At 43.0% G+C, this 19,039-nt stretch overlaps 1 protein-coding gene across 1 annotated transcript in view; it reads left to right on the plus strand.

The window, feature by feature from the left end:
- ACE2 (angiotensin converting enzyme 2) overlaps window positions 1–19,039 on the plus strand; it is a 637,108-nt gene that overhangs the window by 458,808 nt on the left and 159,261 nt on the right. The window contains exon 14 of the mRNA XM_078657651.1: window positions 6,055–6,113. Coding sequence (XP_078513777.1) covers window positions 6,055–6,113 — 59 coding nt within the window. The remainder of the gene's footprint in view (window positions 1–6,054; window positions 6,114–19,039) is intronic.

Consider the following 19,039-nt stretch of genomic DNA (forward strand, 5'->3'; position numbering starts at 1 on the left):
CAGGCATGTGATTCAGGCATGTGAATCTATGAAAGACACCAATACTGGAGAACCACAGATTACAGGTAAGTAACTATTGTTCTTATGCCTTATTTACAAGACAGTGTTAAGCCACATTAAGTGGCTTAATGCTGTCTTGCAAATAAGGTGAAGCCCCTATCACCCCAGGAACTTCGTAAAAAGTGACTTTCCCGTTGCAATAGGGGCTTATAAATATGTCCTTTTGTGTGTTTGTTGTAGTGATAACCTTGGATAGAGATCAAAATGGCATCCTCTGAATAGTATTTTTTGGACCACCCTACCCTGTAAATAGTCTCTGACTACCTCAATATTGGAAAAATAGCCACAAAGTGTTGAGAAGCTAATCTCAAATGGGCATGTGGATGTGCTAGCAGGGATCACAAGTGCAGACAGATTTATGATACAACAAAGGAACAGGGATACCAGGGCCCTGGTCTCATAGCCTTTGCTTTGCCAGAGCTTCCTGAAGCAGTGACATATTTGGGAGTGGTCTCCTCAGTTCAACTGCATGGTTTTCAAAAAGGAAGAGCAATCCCAAATTTGTGCAGAATACAGTACAAATGAATACCAGGTTTTGGCAACAGATAGTGACGTAGCTAGCCCTTGTGCAGCCCGTGGGGATTCCTGTTTTTGCCACCCGCAGCGGCCACATGGAAGAGCGGGGGGGTTTGGTGCAGGTAATTCCTGCGATGGGTGCAGGGAGAAGGCCGCCCCCCAAAACCTGTGCCGCCCGAAGCGAACCGTGCCCCCGCCCTGTCCCCCCCTTGCTACACCACTGGTAAACAGATCAGGAAAAACTTGCTACAACTAATTACAAATCCATGCTGTGGCAATAACTGGCAGCGGGACGCCATTTTCCAGTTGATTTACTCCGAGCAGGGAACATACATGTGACAGTAGTCCAGTTACAGGTAAATGGAGAGGTCTTAACTGTGCAGTTAAGTTAGCAGCCAACAACACCAGAACCTCTGTGAGTACTTTGGTCTTCAACCTTTATACAAACAGATCACCAAAAACTAGAGTCCTCCCCCCTCTTTGGGACACATGGCATTCATCTAAGGTTGCTGATGAAAGGGACTTGCAGATTTTCACACAAAAAGTCCAAGGATGACATGTAGTCGCCCAAACAGAACAATGCCATTATTTTATGGAGCATTTCCATCTGAAAAGGATGGTCTTTTATACATCAGGCATCCCCTTCCGAGCCCCAGAGCTTGAATAATAATCGAGTATAAATTATGACCTCATGCCTCTCAAGGGACTAAAATATTGCATTTTTGACCTTACAGATGAAGATACGATTGAGAGGCTGTGTTGGTCACGTTCAACAGTCTTGACAACCCCCACAGCCCCATTTACTGCTTTGAACTAGGATTGAGGTGGGGTGTCAGACTAGGAGAGACACAGGACCAACTTCTTTTTGGTAAACAGTCAGTCCAGTGTCTGTCAGACCCACCCCGGTGCACCTGTGATTTTTGGCACCTTGTAAGAGTCCTGTCTGTCACCATCTATTTTTCAATATTTAAATCCAACCCTTCATCAGCTTTAGTAGCCACTCGCAGTTGGGTTTCGAAATTACCCAGATAACACTCAGATGGTTTTTAGGTTGTCCAAATTCCGCAGCCGAGATTTTATGGTGGTCCAATGTAGTTTTCAAGAAATCATTTATCCATGAACAACAATTGGTTAAATGCTAATTGCACCTATGGCTAAATGATAGAGGGCCTCATTTAGGAAAAGTGTCACATCTCTGCGTGAAAACAGCAATGCAATACTTTTCAGTGCGCCCTCCTGGCGACACCAAGGATGCGCCGTATTTACTGTATGGTGGTCCATGTCGCAAGGTGTTACAGATACGACAGTATTTCTGACGTATCTGTAGGTGCAGTAATTACACATTACTGGAGTGTGTCGCAAAAGTGACGCTATCCAGCAATGGGTCATTACACATGGGCAAGCCCCATGTTAAAGGCGCATGCGTCAGTCTTACGCCTGCTGTGAAGAAGGTGTAAGATTTTGGCGCAGTGGCATCCTAGAAGTGGCGCAGTGAAATATTATAGATTCCAGTGTGCCAGTTCTATGACTCTTTTTTTGCGGGGGAATGCCCACCCTGCATACATTATAGATGACGTAGGTATAATGTAGCGCAGGGCTTTAAAAAGTGGCGCACCTTCTTAGATGTGTCATTTTGTAAATATGACACAAGTGGCACATTTTTTATGGCGCTGGTGCATCACAAAAAGTGACGCAACGCCAGTGCAAATGGCTCATAAATAAGCCCCAGAATATTTAGGTTCACTCTAAGCACATCTGGATATGCAAAGCTGTTTTTACCCCCATAGAAAAGGTTTAGATGCTTGGCATCAATTCTGATTCTGAAATGTCCATTACAAAATAAGCGAGTGCCCTGGCATTATAACAATATCCAATTCCTTTTTTAAATTGTTTATCCTAGTTTGCACTTTTTGCACTAATCTGATCAAGCCAGGATTACAAAAGTGACAACAGGATCTCGAATTGTACTAGATGTACCACTAAAATGAATATTTAGAAATTGCAACTTCTGCAGCAGGAACAGTTCCAGACACTCCCTTAAGAATGTATATATAATCACAGGCTTCCAGTTCAGACAAGTTCAAAGCTCTAACTTTAGTATGTGAAGCAGGCCATGGCTCAGCACTAGGGGTACTATGATAGGATTTGTAAAAAGTGGTCTCAATTTGAGCACCACATGAATCTCATGGCACTTTGTAAACCAACCTATGTACTGATAGGCCAGATCACAAAATAATGAATCGCAGTGGATCTTAGTTTGACCTACCTGGTGAATATTAATGTGGTTGATCGCAAATTGCGATACTCTAAGATTTGCTGCCATCACTGGCACAATGGCCTGCTGGGTTTAGTAGACCACCATAAGTTTGGGATTGATTTTAAATAGATACACCCCATTTTCCATAAAGGAAGTATGTGTTTTAAAAAAAGAAACATTTTTAAATCTTTTTTCTGAATGGTCCCATGACCATGACCACTGCCTGCTTCCCCCAAAACAATTTTGACCATTCACAAAGGTAAAGGAGACCCCTTCAGTTGCAAAACATTAAAATATACTATCAGAAATCACTGTTTGTAAGGGATGCCTTAAATGTATCGCTTCCAAACACCAATTCCTAAAGGTTTCCTAAACTCATTTAGCAATTCAGCAAAATATTACTCAATCGTTAAATGGGTTTAGTATATGCTAAAAATCCATTTTCTTTTGCAAACCCAGCAATTTAGTGAATCGCAAGGTTTGCAACCAGAAAATATGCTCGCACATCTGGCCCTAGACTGCTTGACAGACAGGCTGAGAAGATACAATTGGCACAAACTGCCGAAAGTAAGTAGAAGTGAGTACTCATTATTCCCTGCCAGTGCTGCTGCCTCTGGGTTCAGGAGAAGTAAGTACAGTGCCAGGCAGTGGCGGCTGGTGACATTTGAAAGTGGTGAGGTGTAAAACAATTATCGTACTTCACTGGGGTGAGCGAGCAGAGCGAGCGTGAACCACCTACGGGGGGGGGGTTCTTTCTCCCCCCCAAAAAAATTATGAAAAAAAGAGTGTAATGTACTGTTTTAAAATATAAGAAAATCAATGACAAGATAGCTGCTGAGCATTTGTGTGCTTGCTAGGAAGGCATCTGGTGTAAAAAAAAAAATACATTGACAAAGGCGGTAGGTCCATGCCCAGAACAACAAGTGAGACATATTGGCTTGACAATGTTTTTTTCTTCCCAATCCTAATGATGCACAATCATACAGTATGATTTAATCATCTATCAATAATATGGCTGTGCCATTCCATACAGATGTCAGATTTTGCACAACAAAAAAGAACATTTCTGGTGCATAATGTGGTTCAGGAAAGGAATGAAAACTGGAGAGTTCAAGACTGCACGAAACATGGGGAGAAGCTTGACCGACCGTGCAAATTGGATTCTAACATTCCATCACAATTCAAAAACCCAACAATTCAACTCTTATGCAGCCAGCGCTATGAAGTATTTGAAAGGAAAGGTGAAATGCAGCGCTGTATGAAACTCTGAAATGCGCTAAAATACCATTAACAACAAATTACCAAACCATAACGTGACATAACATACCACATAACACAACATGACCTATCAGACCATAACATCCTAACTTGCAGCACAATCATCTGGATAGAATGCAAACCACAGTGCAGACACGTACTAAGAGTACGGACGTGAAGGGACAGCCAGCCTAGATTAGCTCTGACATATGATGCTCGCTGAATGTAGAAGGGAAGAGGCTTTTACAAAGCCTTGGCTCTTCCTGTCTGTTGTCCACACACTAGCTGAATGTGGCACGCCGCACGTAAGTTGTACATCTGAAGTAGGTTCATGGGGTCAAACATGCAAACGAAGCAACAAACACATTTCCTTAAATTCCTAAGGGAAAAACAGAAGCTATCAGGAGACCATGTGCTAAGAAACCCGTCGTATTGAATTAAGACACTTTGCTGTCCCGGGTTGCGTAAGCTGCAAGTAATAAATGGAGGTTCTTCCAGGAGGGGTCAAAACACAAAACATACACAGTTCTACTGTAGGGCGTTCACAGAGGCAATACCTTTGACTCTCATCAGTCTACCATGACCCTTTATGCTTTTAAAATTCTATTGGCGTCCTTGTCGCTTCTATCGTTTTTGTGTTTGCAAAAACCTACGTCGTCCTTTTTTTTTAAATTCTTTCTTTTTATTTAACTCTGCTAAAAGATTTGATGTTGCTGGACAAGTCTTTAATTATGTCCTTGCTTTCTCGCCTCTATCAACAGTCCCCTATCTTGTTCAGTTCTTTTAGAGTTTTTGTATAGTGCGCCGGACCACAAATAGCCATCTCTGACCCTGGGGACTGGCGAAAACTAGAAGACAAGTCGAATCTTGCAACACCAGATGTGCAATGAGGTGGGTGCGTGAGATGAGGAGGTTCTGAAGAGAATTCTGATAGGCAAAATTTCCAAATTTGTTCTTAGATGGAAAAGCATTTAACCTGACGAACTTCTCCATAAGGATGAGGTAGAATCCAGACTGCACAGCAGTAGCGGCCGGCATTACGGGCGGGTGGGGTGGGGTCTGAAAATGGTGTTGTCGCGCTGCGGGGGGGATGGGGAGGAGGCGGGATAAATAATAAAAGTAAAACTTACCTTCCCGCCTTTAAGTTCCGGGACTCCAGACTCCCGACTCCCGTCGTCCTGCGTTTCGAACTCAATGGGTGCTGCTCGTCAACAGGAAGGCTGCAGGCAGCCTCCCTCCCCTCTACCGCGGCGTCTTTGATTGGTCCGGCCGCTGGCCCACCCGCGTCATTTTCTCTCTGTATTCTGCAGCATACAGAGAGAACAGGAAGAGTAGGCGGTGTTACTCGAGGGCAGGGGGGAGCGGCTTGCCCACTGTTGTTAATACTGTCTGTTTGGGCATCCTCAGGCTGCCCAAACAGACAGTATTAACAACAGTGGGCAAGCCACTTCCCCCTGCCCTCGAGTAACACCGCCCACTCTCAACCAGGAACTTCTGCTTTCTCGCCGTGCGAGAAGGCAGAAACAAATGGTAGTTATTACGACCATTTGTTTCTGCCTTCTCGCACGATGAGAAAGCAGTGGGCTGGCGCCCAAAGGCCCCCATAGAGGAGCCACCACTGGTGCCACGACAAGCATGGCTGTCAGTTGCTACCCCAGGCCATCCGAAATTAACATCAATGATCAGGTATTCAAAACTGGTAAATTAAGCTTCACTTTCACACTGTGTACAAACCCAGTATCTATTTACTCTGTTTTTAAAAATTATGCCAAGAGAAGTGAAAGATCAGGACACAGATATGTTCATTTATGTCTATTTATAATGTTTTGAGTGGATTAACAATGATTTAAAAACATAGCTACACTGTAAAGGAGGTATGGAAGGCTTGTAGAAGATATTTTACAATAACTTACCTATGCGGACAACTACATGCTGTTCTGAAGCAAACTATTTCTATTTTTCAGATAATGACTACCAAATTAAAGTACGGATCAGTTTGAAATCAGCACTTGGTACCGAAGCAGTAAGTAACATCCTAGTAAAAATTCAGATATGAATAATACCTGCTGTATTAAGAATAAATGGAACCCAGGCCAGAACAATTGATAGGTGGGGAATTCAGTCACAAAGTAAAGTGACATAGACATATATTTTTCTTTTTTGCGTTTTATAAAGCACAAACATGACCCTTTTGGGTGTCAGAGCGCTGTACAACACAGGGCAGATTGGTAAGCATATACAAGGGACCACTTCAGGAATCAGAGGGTAGTACATCAAGAGAAATATACATATATGAGTATAAAAATGGGGTGGAAGAACAAAGGTGAGCAGGTATGGACGAGGGTAGAGGTAAGTAATCTTGATTTGGGCAAGTCCTTTAAAAGAAATATGCAGGGTATCATTGGTGAGGTTGTGTCTTCATTGGGGAAGGAATCTGATCATTAGTAGCTGTTTCACTTTCCGTTTGAATAGGGCAGGTGAAAGGTTGGATCTAGTCTCAGGGGGATTTGAGTTCCAAATTTTAGGGGCAATTCCGGAGAACCAGCGACTGTAGGTCTTCTTTTTTTTTAATTTGTAGGGCTTTAGTAGAAGGGAGCCTGTACTTCTTAAAATTCTATTCTTGCCTTATAGGATGAGTTTATTGGCCAGTTAAGTTGGATTGTTGTGGTGAAGAGCTTTGTGAGTAAGGCAAGCAATTTTTAAGTGGATCTTTGCCTCATAGGGGAGCCTGTTTAATGTCGTGAAGCCCTGGGTGATGTGACTTTTCTTGAGCAAGTAATGATTCAAGCTGCCACGTAAAAAATTGCCTTCAAAGGTGCCATTTCTGCTTTTGATAGGCCCATGAGGGGGGGGCTAACATAATCGAGTTTGAAGATTACTAGGGCCTGAACTGCTAGCTTGAGATCTTCAGTTGGAATGAAAGGTTTTAATTTCCTTAGTAACTACAGTTGGTGCCTTTGGCGGTGGCTCAAATGTGATCCTTCATAAAGAGGTGATTGTCCAAGACTGTTCCCAGCGATTTTGCTGAGGTTATGATGTGTGGGTGCATTTCAGGGCTGTTACATTTGCGAGAAATTCTATGATGTTGGTAGTGTGGTTGGGAGGAGAGATTTTGAGAAACTCAGTTTAGAGGGCATTGAGTTTTAGGTGGTTGCATGTGAGAGTGCTGATGACTTCCGGAGAGGCAATTGTTAGGTAGAATTGCTTATCATCAGCATACATATGGTATGAGATATTGGATAATTGGAGAATTTCAGTCAGGGGTTCCATTGGTAGGATGTTGGTCAATGAACTGGAATTGATCTATGTGGTTAGAAAGCTGTTGATGTACAGATTTTTCTAGGAGCTTGGCTAGAGATGAGATGTTGGTATAATCAGTTAGAGGACCGTAGTTGTTGGGCTCTGATAGATCAGCCTTGTTTTTTTTAGTATAGGGGTAACCTGGCCACTTTCTAGACAATCTGGTATTGAGCCTTGAGTTAGGGAAGCATTTATATTCCTGGTCCAGTGTATGATTTCATAGACAAGTTTGGAAGGTAAGGGATCCATGTAATGGTTAGAGTATTTCAGAGAGGATAGTAGATTTAAGATGTTGGTTTCATTAAATGTCTTAAAGATGGACCAAGAGGTGCTGTTTTTTGGTTTAGGGGATGGGCTTTCAGGGTGGACTTCTTGAGAGATGCGGAGGTGGCGTGGCGTGGCGGTGATGGATTGGAGCTTTAGAGCAGGTTGGAGTTCGGTGTCAATTTGATTCATTTTCTCATTGAAGAAGGAGGCAAATGGGCGGAGTTAAGTTCATAGAGGACGAAGGGGGATTGGTTTTCCTACTGGTTTGATTTTTGACAACTGTTTTGGGGGATTGTATTAAGCATTGTAAAGTTGTAATTTAAAGAAAGATCCCTTAGATCTATTGGAATGCCTATTGTAGGTTTGTTTCCTTCTTAGCTTCAGTAAATTGAGATTAGTCAGAGAGGGACAGAGTCTCCAAGTTCTTTCAGCTGCTTTTAGTGAGTGGCATTCCTTATTAAGGCTGTGGTCGAACCAAGGGTTGAACTGCTTGATCTGGGTTCTTTTCAATTGTTTGGACACTATGGCATCCAAGATGTTGGACATGGAGTTGATATAATAATCAGTGAGGTCTTGTGTGTCTGAGATGCTAGTGGGTGGAGTTAGAATGTTGTTACTAAGAGTAGCTAGCATGGTTGGGTTGATGTCTCTGGTGTTTCTGGTCAAACATTTGGGTTCCACTGGTTGGCCTTTAGAGATAACTACCCTTTCTGTATACATAAAAGCATGCAGTTGTGGTTCGTCTAATCACTTGGTAGGTTATATTCAATTTGGATTGTATGCTCCTTTGCAATTATTAGGTCGAAGGTTGCCCCTTTATTAAGTGTCGGGCTGTTGCAGCCTTGAACCAGGTTGAGGTCGTGGAGAAAAGATTTAAAGCTATTCACCAGAGGGTCACTTGTGACATTCCGGTGAATATTAAAGTCACCAAGAAAAATCTGATTATTGTATGAGCTGATGTTGGTAGAGACGATCTCCATGGTTTGTTCTATGACTGAGTGATTGTCACCAGGAGGGTGTTATATCACGTGCAGCATATACACTGTGTTGTCATAAGTTGAGATATTGATCCCTAGATATTCGCATGAGGACAGAGATTGAATATGAGATAGTTTTATTAAAAGATTGTTTCAGTGAATACAGGCAATGCCCCTACCCAAACGTCCAGAGCATGCAAATAAATAACATCATAGTTGGGAGTCACTAACATGTCCAGTATAGGGGATGAGGAGTCAGAAAACCATGAATAAGTTGGTAGTAAGAGGTCCAGATCATGAATAAGGATAAGGTTGGCAATATCGGTGGCATGCTCTCTGCAGATCGGCTCTTGAGTAACGCACATTTAAGATTGATTTTTTTTAACAGTTATGAGTGGATGAGAAATGGGGACTGGTTTGAAGCTGGAGTTAGTGATGGTCCATAAGGTGGATGGGGGTCTCTATGTGAATGGGTGATGATTGTCTGAGTTTTCTGGATTTTCCCAGGGACATGTAGGGATTGATGGGTGCCTGGTTATAGGAAGCGAGTATGGATCGGATATTGTTGTTGATGACAAATTTATTGGGTCGGGAGGAGAGGTCATGGTTCGGTTTGCAGCTCCAGTTAGAAAATTCTAGTATTGGCAGGGCAGATGTTAGTAGGGCGTTTGAGTGAGGGAGTAATTTGGGTCCCATAATGCCTTTTTAGACAATTGTGTTCCAGATTAGAGGTAGCATGTATTAGATTCTGGATGATTGACCTCTTCAAATGTAATTTGTTTTTTAATTCATGTAGCGAAGACCAAATAGTGGAGATGCTGGTGCACTGGTTTGGAGGAGACATGTGAAGGGGTATGGTAGATAGTGGGGTTATTAGTGGTTTGGAAAGGTCCTGGGGTATGGAGAAGCGTTGTTGGTCAAGGACCGTGCAGTGTTGCATGATTCAGGGGTTAGGTATAAGAAGGATTTGAGTACTGGTGGAAATAAGTTAAGTATGAATTGAATCCTGTATCAGGAGAGTATTGTCGTGGGGGAGTCTAGTTTTGATTGTGTGTGATTAGTGGGCCATCACCTAGGCTTTTATGGACAGTTTCCTTCGGGGACTCTGTACCAAATTAGATCTTTGAAGATGGAATTTAAGTCCTTTCTCCATGATCTCAAACAAGGTGTCAAGGGGCTTGGTGAGAGACCAATTTATCTTGAGCAGACACTAAACACGCAAACTGAAGCCGAAGAGGCCCTCTGGCGCACCCTTGTGATCCTGGAGGACAAAGAGATTGATCTTCAACTGAAACATGAGGACCTTGAAAAAAGAAGCTGAAAAAATACCATCCAGATTAATGGGATCCATTGTGGATTAGAGGGCTCTGATATAATTACCTTTACTGCTGAGATTTTGCATGTCACCCGTGGAGACCCTGATGCCTCTCCCCCTGCTCTAGACAGAGCACACCGAGTGGCATCGGCTTCAGGGCACCCTGACAATGTCTCCGATATCTTGACGTGGGTACACTTCTCCACTGAAAAGTCGGCAATTTTGTGGGCATCCTGGAAGAAGGCAGACTTGATGTTTAGAGGCCATACCAATCCAACCTTTGCCGGACTTGGCACCTACTACACTGTGTCACCGCAGGGATTTCAAACCAGTCACCAGCAAGCTCCAGGAGCTCAATATTCGCTAAGAATGGTGGCACCGTTTCGCCATCAGTTTCCATTGAGAGGGCAATCGCCGGGTCCTCCAATCCATGAAGGAGGCTCAGCGGTTCTTGAATTTGATTCTAGCTTTCCGGGTCTGGCAGTCCCTTACCACCCTGCATGCCCGCCCATGAAACCTTGTGGCCTACACGGGCCATGGTGGCATTCAAGACTGCCTCTAAACACAACAAAGCTTCTTGTCCACAAAATGAAAGACATCATCCAACATTTTCGCAACCTTGAGAGATTCTCATCCCCATCTCCTTCGACTTCGGGGTCGGCCAAGGTCGGTTGGATCCGTCCCAACTCTAAGATCAGCAGAAACAAGTGTCTGCTCAAGCCTACTGGATGTGATGATTTCAGCGCAATAGGGGCCATTCAGAATTCCTGTGCCTATCTGGCAGTGTGATGCCAGTGGCATCCTTAATGCCTCACCTCCCACAACGTCTGGCGGTACTGGCCTACAATGCAGCAGTGCCCACACTATCTCCGTGGGCTCTGAACTCACCCCTGTCATCCTCACACTGCTGCATACCCTGACTACTGCAGACCATGGGGTCCGGGATACCATGGCCTCTTGGTTGTCACTGAGCCTCCCTCTTAACTCAGACCTTGAGAGAGTGACTTCTCCTTTATGGCTGGTGAGATGTTGCGCTGGCCATGCCTGAACATGGGTTGAATGTGAGGGTCCTGTTGGCCTTCTATTGTTTCTTTCTAACCTTACTTTTTCTGCTCCTAAGTTGTCTTGCTCTCCGGAGAGGCCCCCTGCCTTGCTTCTTCCTTACCTGAACAGCCTCTTCTGGCATACTCCCCTACACGGTGGCCAACATACAATGCCTTCTCTGGGCTTGTTTACTTGGTTGACTCCCCACCCACATATGGATGTTGGCCCTCTGCTTGGGTTTTTAATGCTCCCCTTTGCTTCTAAGAGGCCTTCAGCCCCTAGTTACCCTCATGCACTCATTCATCTTGCCCACACATACACACCACTCCTTGCCTTTCATTATGGCCTTACTTTATCCATCAAGAGGCTCATTCTTAGTGTGCTGGGTCTAAACACGCCCAACAAATGGAGACTGGTATGATGTTATTTTCTCCTACTGGACCCTGACATAATTTTCTGCAAGTAACCCATCTCACGCAACAAGATGTCTCCTGCATGTCTCATCTTAAATATCCTAGCCGACACTGGGCATATCCTCTAAGACGGCTTGGGTTGTAATTCTGTGTGAAGCCAACTTCTGCTCCAAAGTCTTGTGAGTTGGGCGGGATGACATTGGCCGCTTCTTAAAGATAACTGTGCAAAGAGGCTTGAGACCCCTGACCCTCCTGAACATCTATAGCCCCTAATCAGACACAGGATCCATACCTTAGAAACCTCCTTCAGGACCATCTTGTGCACAAGGGTGGCAACAAGGCGGTTGGTGGGGGACTAAACTTGGTTTGGGACTCTGACCTTGACTGTAGCATTGTCTCCTTCCAGGGAACTGGGGAAATGTCCACTGCTCTGAAACGCGATATTAATGAACTGAGTCTGCTAGATGCATGGCTTTATAAGCATCTAGGGGGCTAAGATTTCTCCTCTTACTCCCATGTTCATCACTCCTATTCCTGTATTGATTATTGCTTTCCTACCCATTCCCTCTTACGAGATCTTGACATGGCAATCACTTCAGCTATCTCTGTTTCTGATCTTGCAACCTGGCAGTAGTCTGGATTGGAGTTTGGTCCAGGCCTCATCTTGTCTGTGTTGGCATCTCCCCCCACACTTGCTCCGGGACCCTGTTGATGTTGAGTAGATCCAGAAAGGGATAGTGACCTATTTTGATCTCAACACACACTCTGGCATTTTGGGCTACACACTTTGGATGGGTTTAAAGCCACCATCAGAGGTACCTTCACTTCTATTGCAATCGATGGGTTTAAAGCCACCATCAGAGGTACCATAAATTCTATTGCATTTGCCAGGGCTCGAGAGGCACGACTGTTCGAGAAGAGCCTGACAGATGATATCAAGGCTCTTGAATGTCTTCATCATTCTACTCCATCTAGGCACAACAAACAGCGTCTGGTCATCCCATGGGGTCATTTGAGGTAAGTTGAGGGCACACTGCACTAACAGAGTGGAGAGGGCCCTGCTCGCCCTAAAACAAAGATACCATGGGGCGGATAAGGTGGGAACCCTCTTGGCACGCATACTGCGGCAGCAATGTGCTCATACCCACATATCCCAGATAGAGATCGGGGAAGGCACCTGGGTCACATGCTGACCCTCTTTAACATGTTCTCAGCTGATAAAGGATTAACTCCTACTATATCTGAGATGGAGATTTCTCGGATCCCCAGACCTAACAAAGACTCCTTACTCTGCACTTCCTATTGCCCTATTGCACTCATAAACACTGATACATAAATCTTTGCTAAAATTCTGGAAAACAAACGGGAGCCCTATCTCCCGGGTCTCATTGACCTATATCAGGTTGGCTTCATTCATAATTGCCAGGGGGCAGATAAAATCCTCCATATTGCTTACCTAGCTGAAAAATCTCATTGCCACAACATACCATCCTACCTTCTCTCCATAGACGTGGAGAAGCCATTTGATAGAGTCAGCTGTCCCTTCTTGCTTGTGGTACTCGATAAAATTGGCTTAGGACCAGCGATTGTTACTAGAATAATAGCCTCTTATGCTTTCCTCATCGAAACAAAACATGTTAATGGACGCTCTTCTCAGGTTATCCAATTGGAAGGGGTGCCAGACAAGGCTGTCCATTTTCACCATTATTTTTTTCCTTAGCAGTGGAACCCTTGGTAATTACTATCCGTCAAGCAGACCTTTTCCCCTTTGGAGGCTGTCATCACAAGATGGCTATGTTTGCTGATGACCTCCTGCTCCTTCTCGCACAGCCGGAGACCACCCTCCCCTGTGGTATTTTATTTTTCTATCTTCAGGACAGGGCACTAAGTCCCTGACTCCTGTAATGGCTGCCAACAACATTTTTCTCGTGTTGCTGGCAGCCAATCAGAGTGCTCACTCCCACATGAGTCTGACTCCTGCAGCGGCGAGATGGTACAAGGCAGATAAAGCTTCCTAGGCCAATCAGAATTGTCTCTCCATGAAGCTCTTCCGAGACTCTCGCTGACCCAACAGTCCAGATATGCATTTATTTTTGATCATTATTTAAACTACCAACAGATTTCCACTAATCCACAAAAAGCACAATCCGCATACCAAGATCAAGGTTCTTGCTAAATTTGGTGTAATTCAGTTCAGCATTTTTTGCTGTAGCCTTGTCTAAAGAAGTCTATGGAAAATGCATGGGGATTTTGTGTTTTGAGACCTCCCTTTTTTTCTGGGCCCCTGCTTGATGGATCACACTGAAACTTTCCATGCACAAACTAGTCGGACAGTAGCACCATTTTGGGAAATTTTGTGGAGATTCATCAAACGGTGCCAAAGTTATTAAGAACACAAAAAACATTTTTCCTACGGAACAACTCGGCCTAACTATAAATACCTAGTGACAACAGCCACTAGGTAATATATATATATATATATATATATATATATATATATATATATATATCCAAGAAAGAAGTGACTCAAACAGATAGATTCACCAAAGAACAAAAATATATTTCCACTACAACGATTCAGCTTCCGCCTTCCTCAGTTAGTTTCAAGATGGTAAGCTCAGTGGCTGCACAGATGACACAGCTGAATTTTCAAAAAGCATCATGAGTGAAGATTCCATTTGGAATGTGGAATCAATGCAGTCCTGAGAGTTCTTGAGATATGCAGTAATCAGGTTGTATTGTCAGTAATGTTCAGTCCATCTGGATGCAATGATTATAAACGGTACATCCAGAAGTTTTCCCTGGAGTCCAGTAGTTCTTCCTTTCCTGAATCGTGTGCAGAGGTCTTTCACTGTTTGGCCTACATATTGTTTGAGGCAACATCTTACATGTCGCTCAACATGCATTATTTATGTGATTCAGTGCCAACGGCAAAGCTGTAAAAACCAATATGTAGGCCAAACAGTGAATGACCTCCGCACACGATTCAGGAACCACAAATCAGCAATAATTAATAAGAAATTTGACCAACCTGTAGCCAATCATTTTAACCTTGTGGATCATTCACTATCAGATTTGAAGATTTTCCCCGTGGAACATGTCTCAAAGGAAGAACTACTGGACTCCAGGAAAAACTTCTGGATGTACCGTTTATAATCATTGCATCCAGATGGACTGAACATTACTGACAATACACCTGATTACTGCATATCTCAAGAACTCTCAGGACTGCATTGATTTCACATTCCAAATGAAATCTTCACTCATGATGCTTTTTGAAAATTCAGCTGTGTCATCTATGCAGCCACTGAGCTTACCATCGTGAAACTACCTGAGGAAGGCGGAAGCTGAAACGTTGTAGTGGAAATATATTTTTGTTCTTTGGTGAATCTATCTGTTTGAGTCACTTCTTTCTTGGGCATTTTATTTCTTTGTGACTCATTGTACCCTTTGGGATCCAGATTTTTGCCCTGGCTGGCTGTTGTTTTCTTGTGATCCTTCATCTTCAAGTACATATATATATATATAAATACTGAGTTATAGTTCTAAATTTAATGTGCAAAAACACTGACATTTGCTAGCTATGATTACCAATGCACAGACCACACTTAATAACTTACCCCACCCGGCATGTTGTTCACAGCTCATTTCTTATGTTTATGTTCTGTTGAAAAATTGCTGTGTTGCATGGCAGACAGTGTGAGTTATGGCATGTGTTGTGCACGTTGGTACCTGTACCTGGCGAATTTCAGTAATTTTGTGTGCTTGAAACAGAACCATAATGGTTGTTCAGTGGTTTCCTTTAATAGACCGCATGCAGCAGAGTTGGCCGCAGGGCCAGGGCAGACTCTGTGCCATACCAGCCGTGGGCAGCTAAATCTCCCATCCTGAAATGGCCTCTGCATGACTAATTCTTTTTTTGCAGCAGCCAATCAGATCACTCGTACCCACAGTTCCAACTTTGGTGCTTTGACTTCAAAAGGGACTATGGGAAAAAAGGTTCCCACATCCAATCTGATTTTTTTTAAATTGCTGGATTGCAAAAGGATTCGCAAATCCCAAACGGCACAGACATATAAGAGCATTAGTCTTTTAAACCCCATTTGGCAACATTTTAAAATGCTTATATTTCAGAAATTATTTAACAGATTTGCATCAATCTAACAAAAGCAAGTTTTCTTAGTAGAATTTTACTTTTATGCCAGGTGTAAATCAGGGTTAAATCAGTCTTGGTGAAAGGCCAGGCCCCATGGGCAACCCTCCCTCCCAGTGCATGCTGAAAGGTGGCGCACTGCTGAATGATTACATACCAGGTGAACACAGTACGTCATAAAAAAGGAGAAATCCTTTAAGAAAAACACAGTTAAAAGTTAGATATGGTCTGTGCACAGAACGCAAAAAAACCTTGAAATTCTCCAGCTATAGTTATGTAACACAGAACGCACACATGCCCCATGCTCAGTACCTACTTGACATTCTCTACTGGTCTTAGTTACATATTGACAGAAAATTGCCTTCAAATCTGCCAGCATGTCACAAATACTGTTAGGGATGGCATAGCAGAGAAGCTTTATTTAAAAAGAATAGGGAAAACGAGTTCCAATTGTTAGTGCAGTTGCAGGATTTATATCCCATTTTCAGCAGAGAATCCATGCCCTATCTTGTTGCAAGGATCCTGCTCATACACAGAACTGTGCACAGAGACCTAGGGCATCAGTGAATTGTGGTGTACCAGAAACTCACCTCAGTACATATAAAAACCCCAACCAGCTAGCATCAGTGTCACATTAGCTCTTCGTCCTATAGCAAAGTAACCAATGATTAGATAACCTAGAACATGTGTCTTAGGACCATCTCAGGAATGGTGGGAAGTGAGAACACTCTTTAGTTATACTCTCATACCAGTCCACAACAGGAGTAAATAAGAGACACAGTAAGGTTAAAATATTTATTTTAACAACGTGATCTCATGTGCAGTATCTTAGCCAACATGAGCAGACATATGATTAAAAATAATATGGTCAGCATGGTTTCAATTCCATAAAAAACAAAAGGAGAAATCATATTACAATGATGGTGAAAACAGGTCCTACAGCGCATAGCTTTAACACCCTCCCTATATAGGAACTATGTATTATAAACTATAGAAGGTCTCTTAGGCTTGTGTGGGGGACCCCATTACCTTTCCGCTCAGTAAGAGTAAATTACATCTGGATCAGCATAGGCTCTCTTCATCCCTGGAAATGGAAATCTTCCAAGTGCCTGAAATCATGGCAAGTGTGTGATAATAAAGACGCCAGAATCTTAATTGGCTCACAACTGCCAAAATGTTGTGTCTAGAAAGCGTTACTCGTACATGTCGAAAAACAGCTAACATGCTTTGATAACCTTGACGGCTTCAGCACTCACTGTGCAGACTAGTGGCACGATGTAAGTCTAGAGATGTCGAAAAAATAACTTTTCCCATGTGTAGACCTTCGTGAAGGCTAACTTACAAAAACAGCTATGCAGTGTTGTGTGCAAAAGTGGCAAAAGGTAAAATGGCATTTAAACTTCTAATAACCATGCTAACATAACATGCACGCAAAGCAGGCCATAGGCCATACTACACCCTCCCTTGATCGGGAAACGCACAATAAAGGGGGCAAGATTTATAGAATGCAGAGTTGAAGTTCGAATGAGACAGAACCGAGTTCAGGAATTTTGCTAAACTTGAGAATTGGGAGTAAAAATCCGAATTGAAAAGTAACTAAGTCAGTGAAAACAATCATGGGTGGCCATGGTGTGAAAAAAGACCACAAAAAGTAAGAAAGACAGTAAGGCATTAGAGTGAGAAAAAAAATTCACGAGTTCAGTACGTGTCTATGAAGCAGAAAAATTCACACTTCAATCCAACAGCATATAGGCATCATACGTAGCAACTGCCTCCAATAGGAAGTCGTTGTCATCATCCATGAACATTTCAGCCATCCAATTAAGTAATGGAAATGAACATACATGTTCTTCTATTGCCGAAGCCTCTTGCACCATCAGAAGACATCTCGGGCTTACTTCAAGGTAACTGCGCACTAGAAAGTCATTGGCCGCAGTCCAAATGTTCCAATTGCCTAGACCTCCATGAGCCGCTGCACAGGTCATAATCCCAAAACTAGAACAATCTTTCCATGAGCAACTAAGGGACTCATTAGTAGGTTAAAATCCAGGTCAGGAGACACCGTGTTGCAGGGACACAAATCCAGAGCCTATTCAAATCCACAATTCAGGCAATGGAAAACAGGCTGCACGCAAGTAAAGTAGGAAAACCGGAAAGATAAACCATACGCCACACTCAGAGTTGCTAGAGGTATCAATCCATAGTATTCTACCATCCGGTGACGAAGCTGGAGCAGCCGGGGCAGATCGTCGTGGGGCACAGACTGTGCATCCATTCTGGAGTAAACAAATTAACAGCAGTATGCTCTCTCCCAAAGCGAAAATTAATGGGAAACCGCCAAATACATTCGAAAAAATTGAATTAAAAAATGTATGGATCACACCAAATATAGTTTGAAATGAGGTCACAAGGCCAGAATATACTGTTTTAAAAAAATGTGTGCCAGGCCAGTGGTCGACGAGGCATTAAAGATTGTGTGAATCAAAGCACCTAAATGAAGGGGCAGGTCCATATTTAACAAGGCATTCACCTCAGTACGAGTATTTGCAACATGAAGGACGAATGTCTCATGCGCAGATGTAAGGGGGACTTCATTCTGGAACAAAAGAGCTCTTCTTCGACTCATCTTGTCAGGGTAGGAATAGAAGGACAGATGGAAACATTGAGCCTCCAATGTGGAGGAGGAAACAAGACATTCCTACAGCAAACTACACACTGGGAAACTGTAGCGACATAAGGAACACCGGCAAGCATACCACAGCAATCTTCATTATTTAATAACAAATAACTACTGTTTGCAAGCAATGTGAAAGTTGGCGTAATAGCCGGGGTGGGGGTGCCTTTCAAAACACACACAAGATTTGGTGCCTGTACATTGCAAGAACCGTGCAATTGCAGATTTCTACAGACTAATGAATGATCTGGTGTGGATGTGCAATCTTCACCTTTCAAATAACCTTCCTTTCCTTCCCTCAAGCACCTATATGTGAATGGGAGATTCCAAACTTCATGAAGATAAGCACTACCTAAAGGTTCAAATCTACATATGGCATAGTGTTTCATGCAAGACTCAAATTTAAACAGGGTAAAAGGTAGAGTTATTAACCCATGGATGAGCCAAACTGCAGAATTCGACTCGGCCACTGAAAATGGTAATGGTTCCAGTTTTTCAATGTGCAGCAGTGAAAACCTGGCATCGTTCATTGATATAAATTGTCAAATTAAAAGGCAAAAATAACAAAGTCATGTTCATGTAATCCCAAGGCACCTTTCCATTTTTTTGTCAAAGGCTTTGGCCTTTCCATTTTTTTACATTTGAAGAGTCCAAAGCAAACTGCAAAACAGAACACAATTGATTCTGTCCATGGTACAGTACTGCAACGTCTTCTTGCACAATATCAACCACAGATGAAACAATATTGTCTAATGTGTAAATACGGGAAGAAAGGGTGGTAATGCTATTATCTACAATGACAAGCA

The sequence above is a fragment of the Lissotriton helveticus genome, chromosome 8 (genome assembly GCF_964261635.1).
Source record: "Lissotriton helveticus chromosome 8, aLisHel1.1, whole genome shotgun sequence".
Classification (NCBI taxonomy): Eukaryota; Metazoa; Chordata; class Amphibia; order Caudata; family Salamandridae; genus Lissotriton; species Lissotriton helveticus.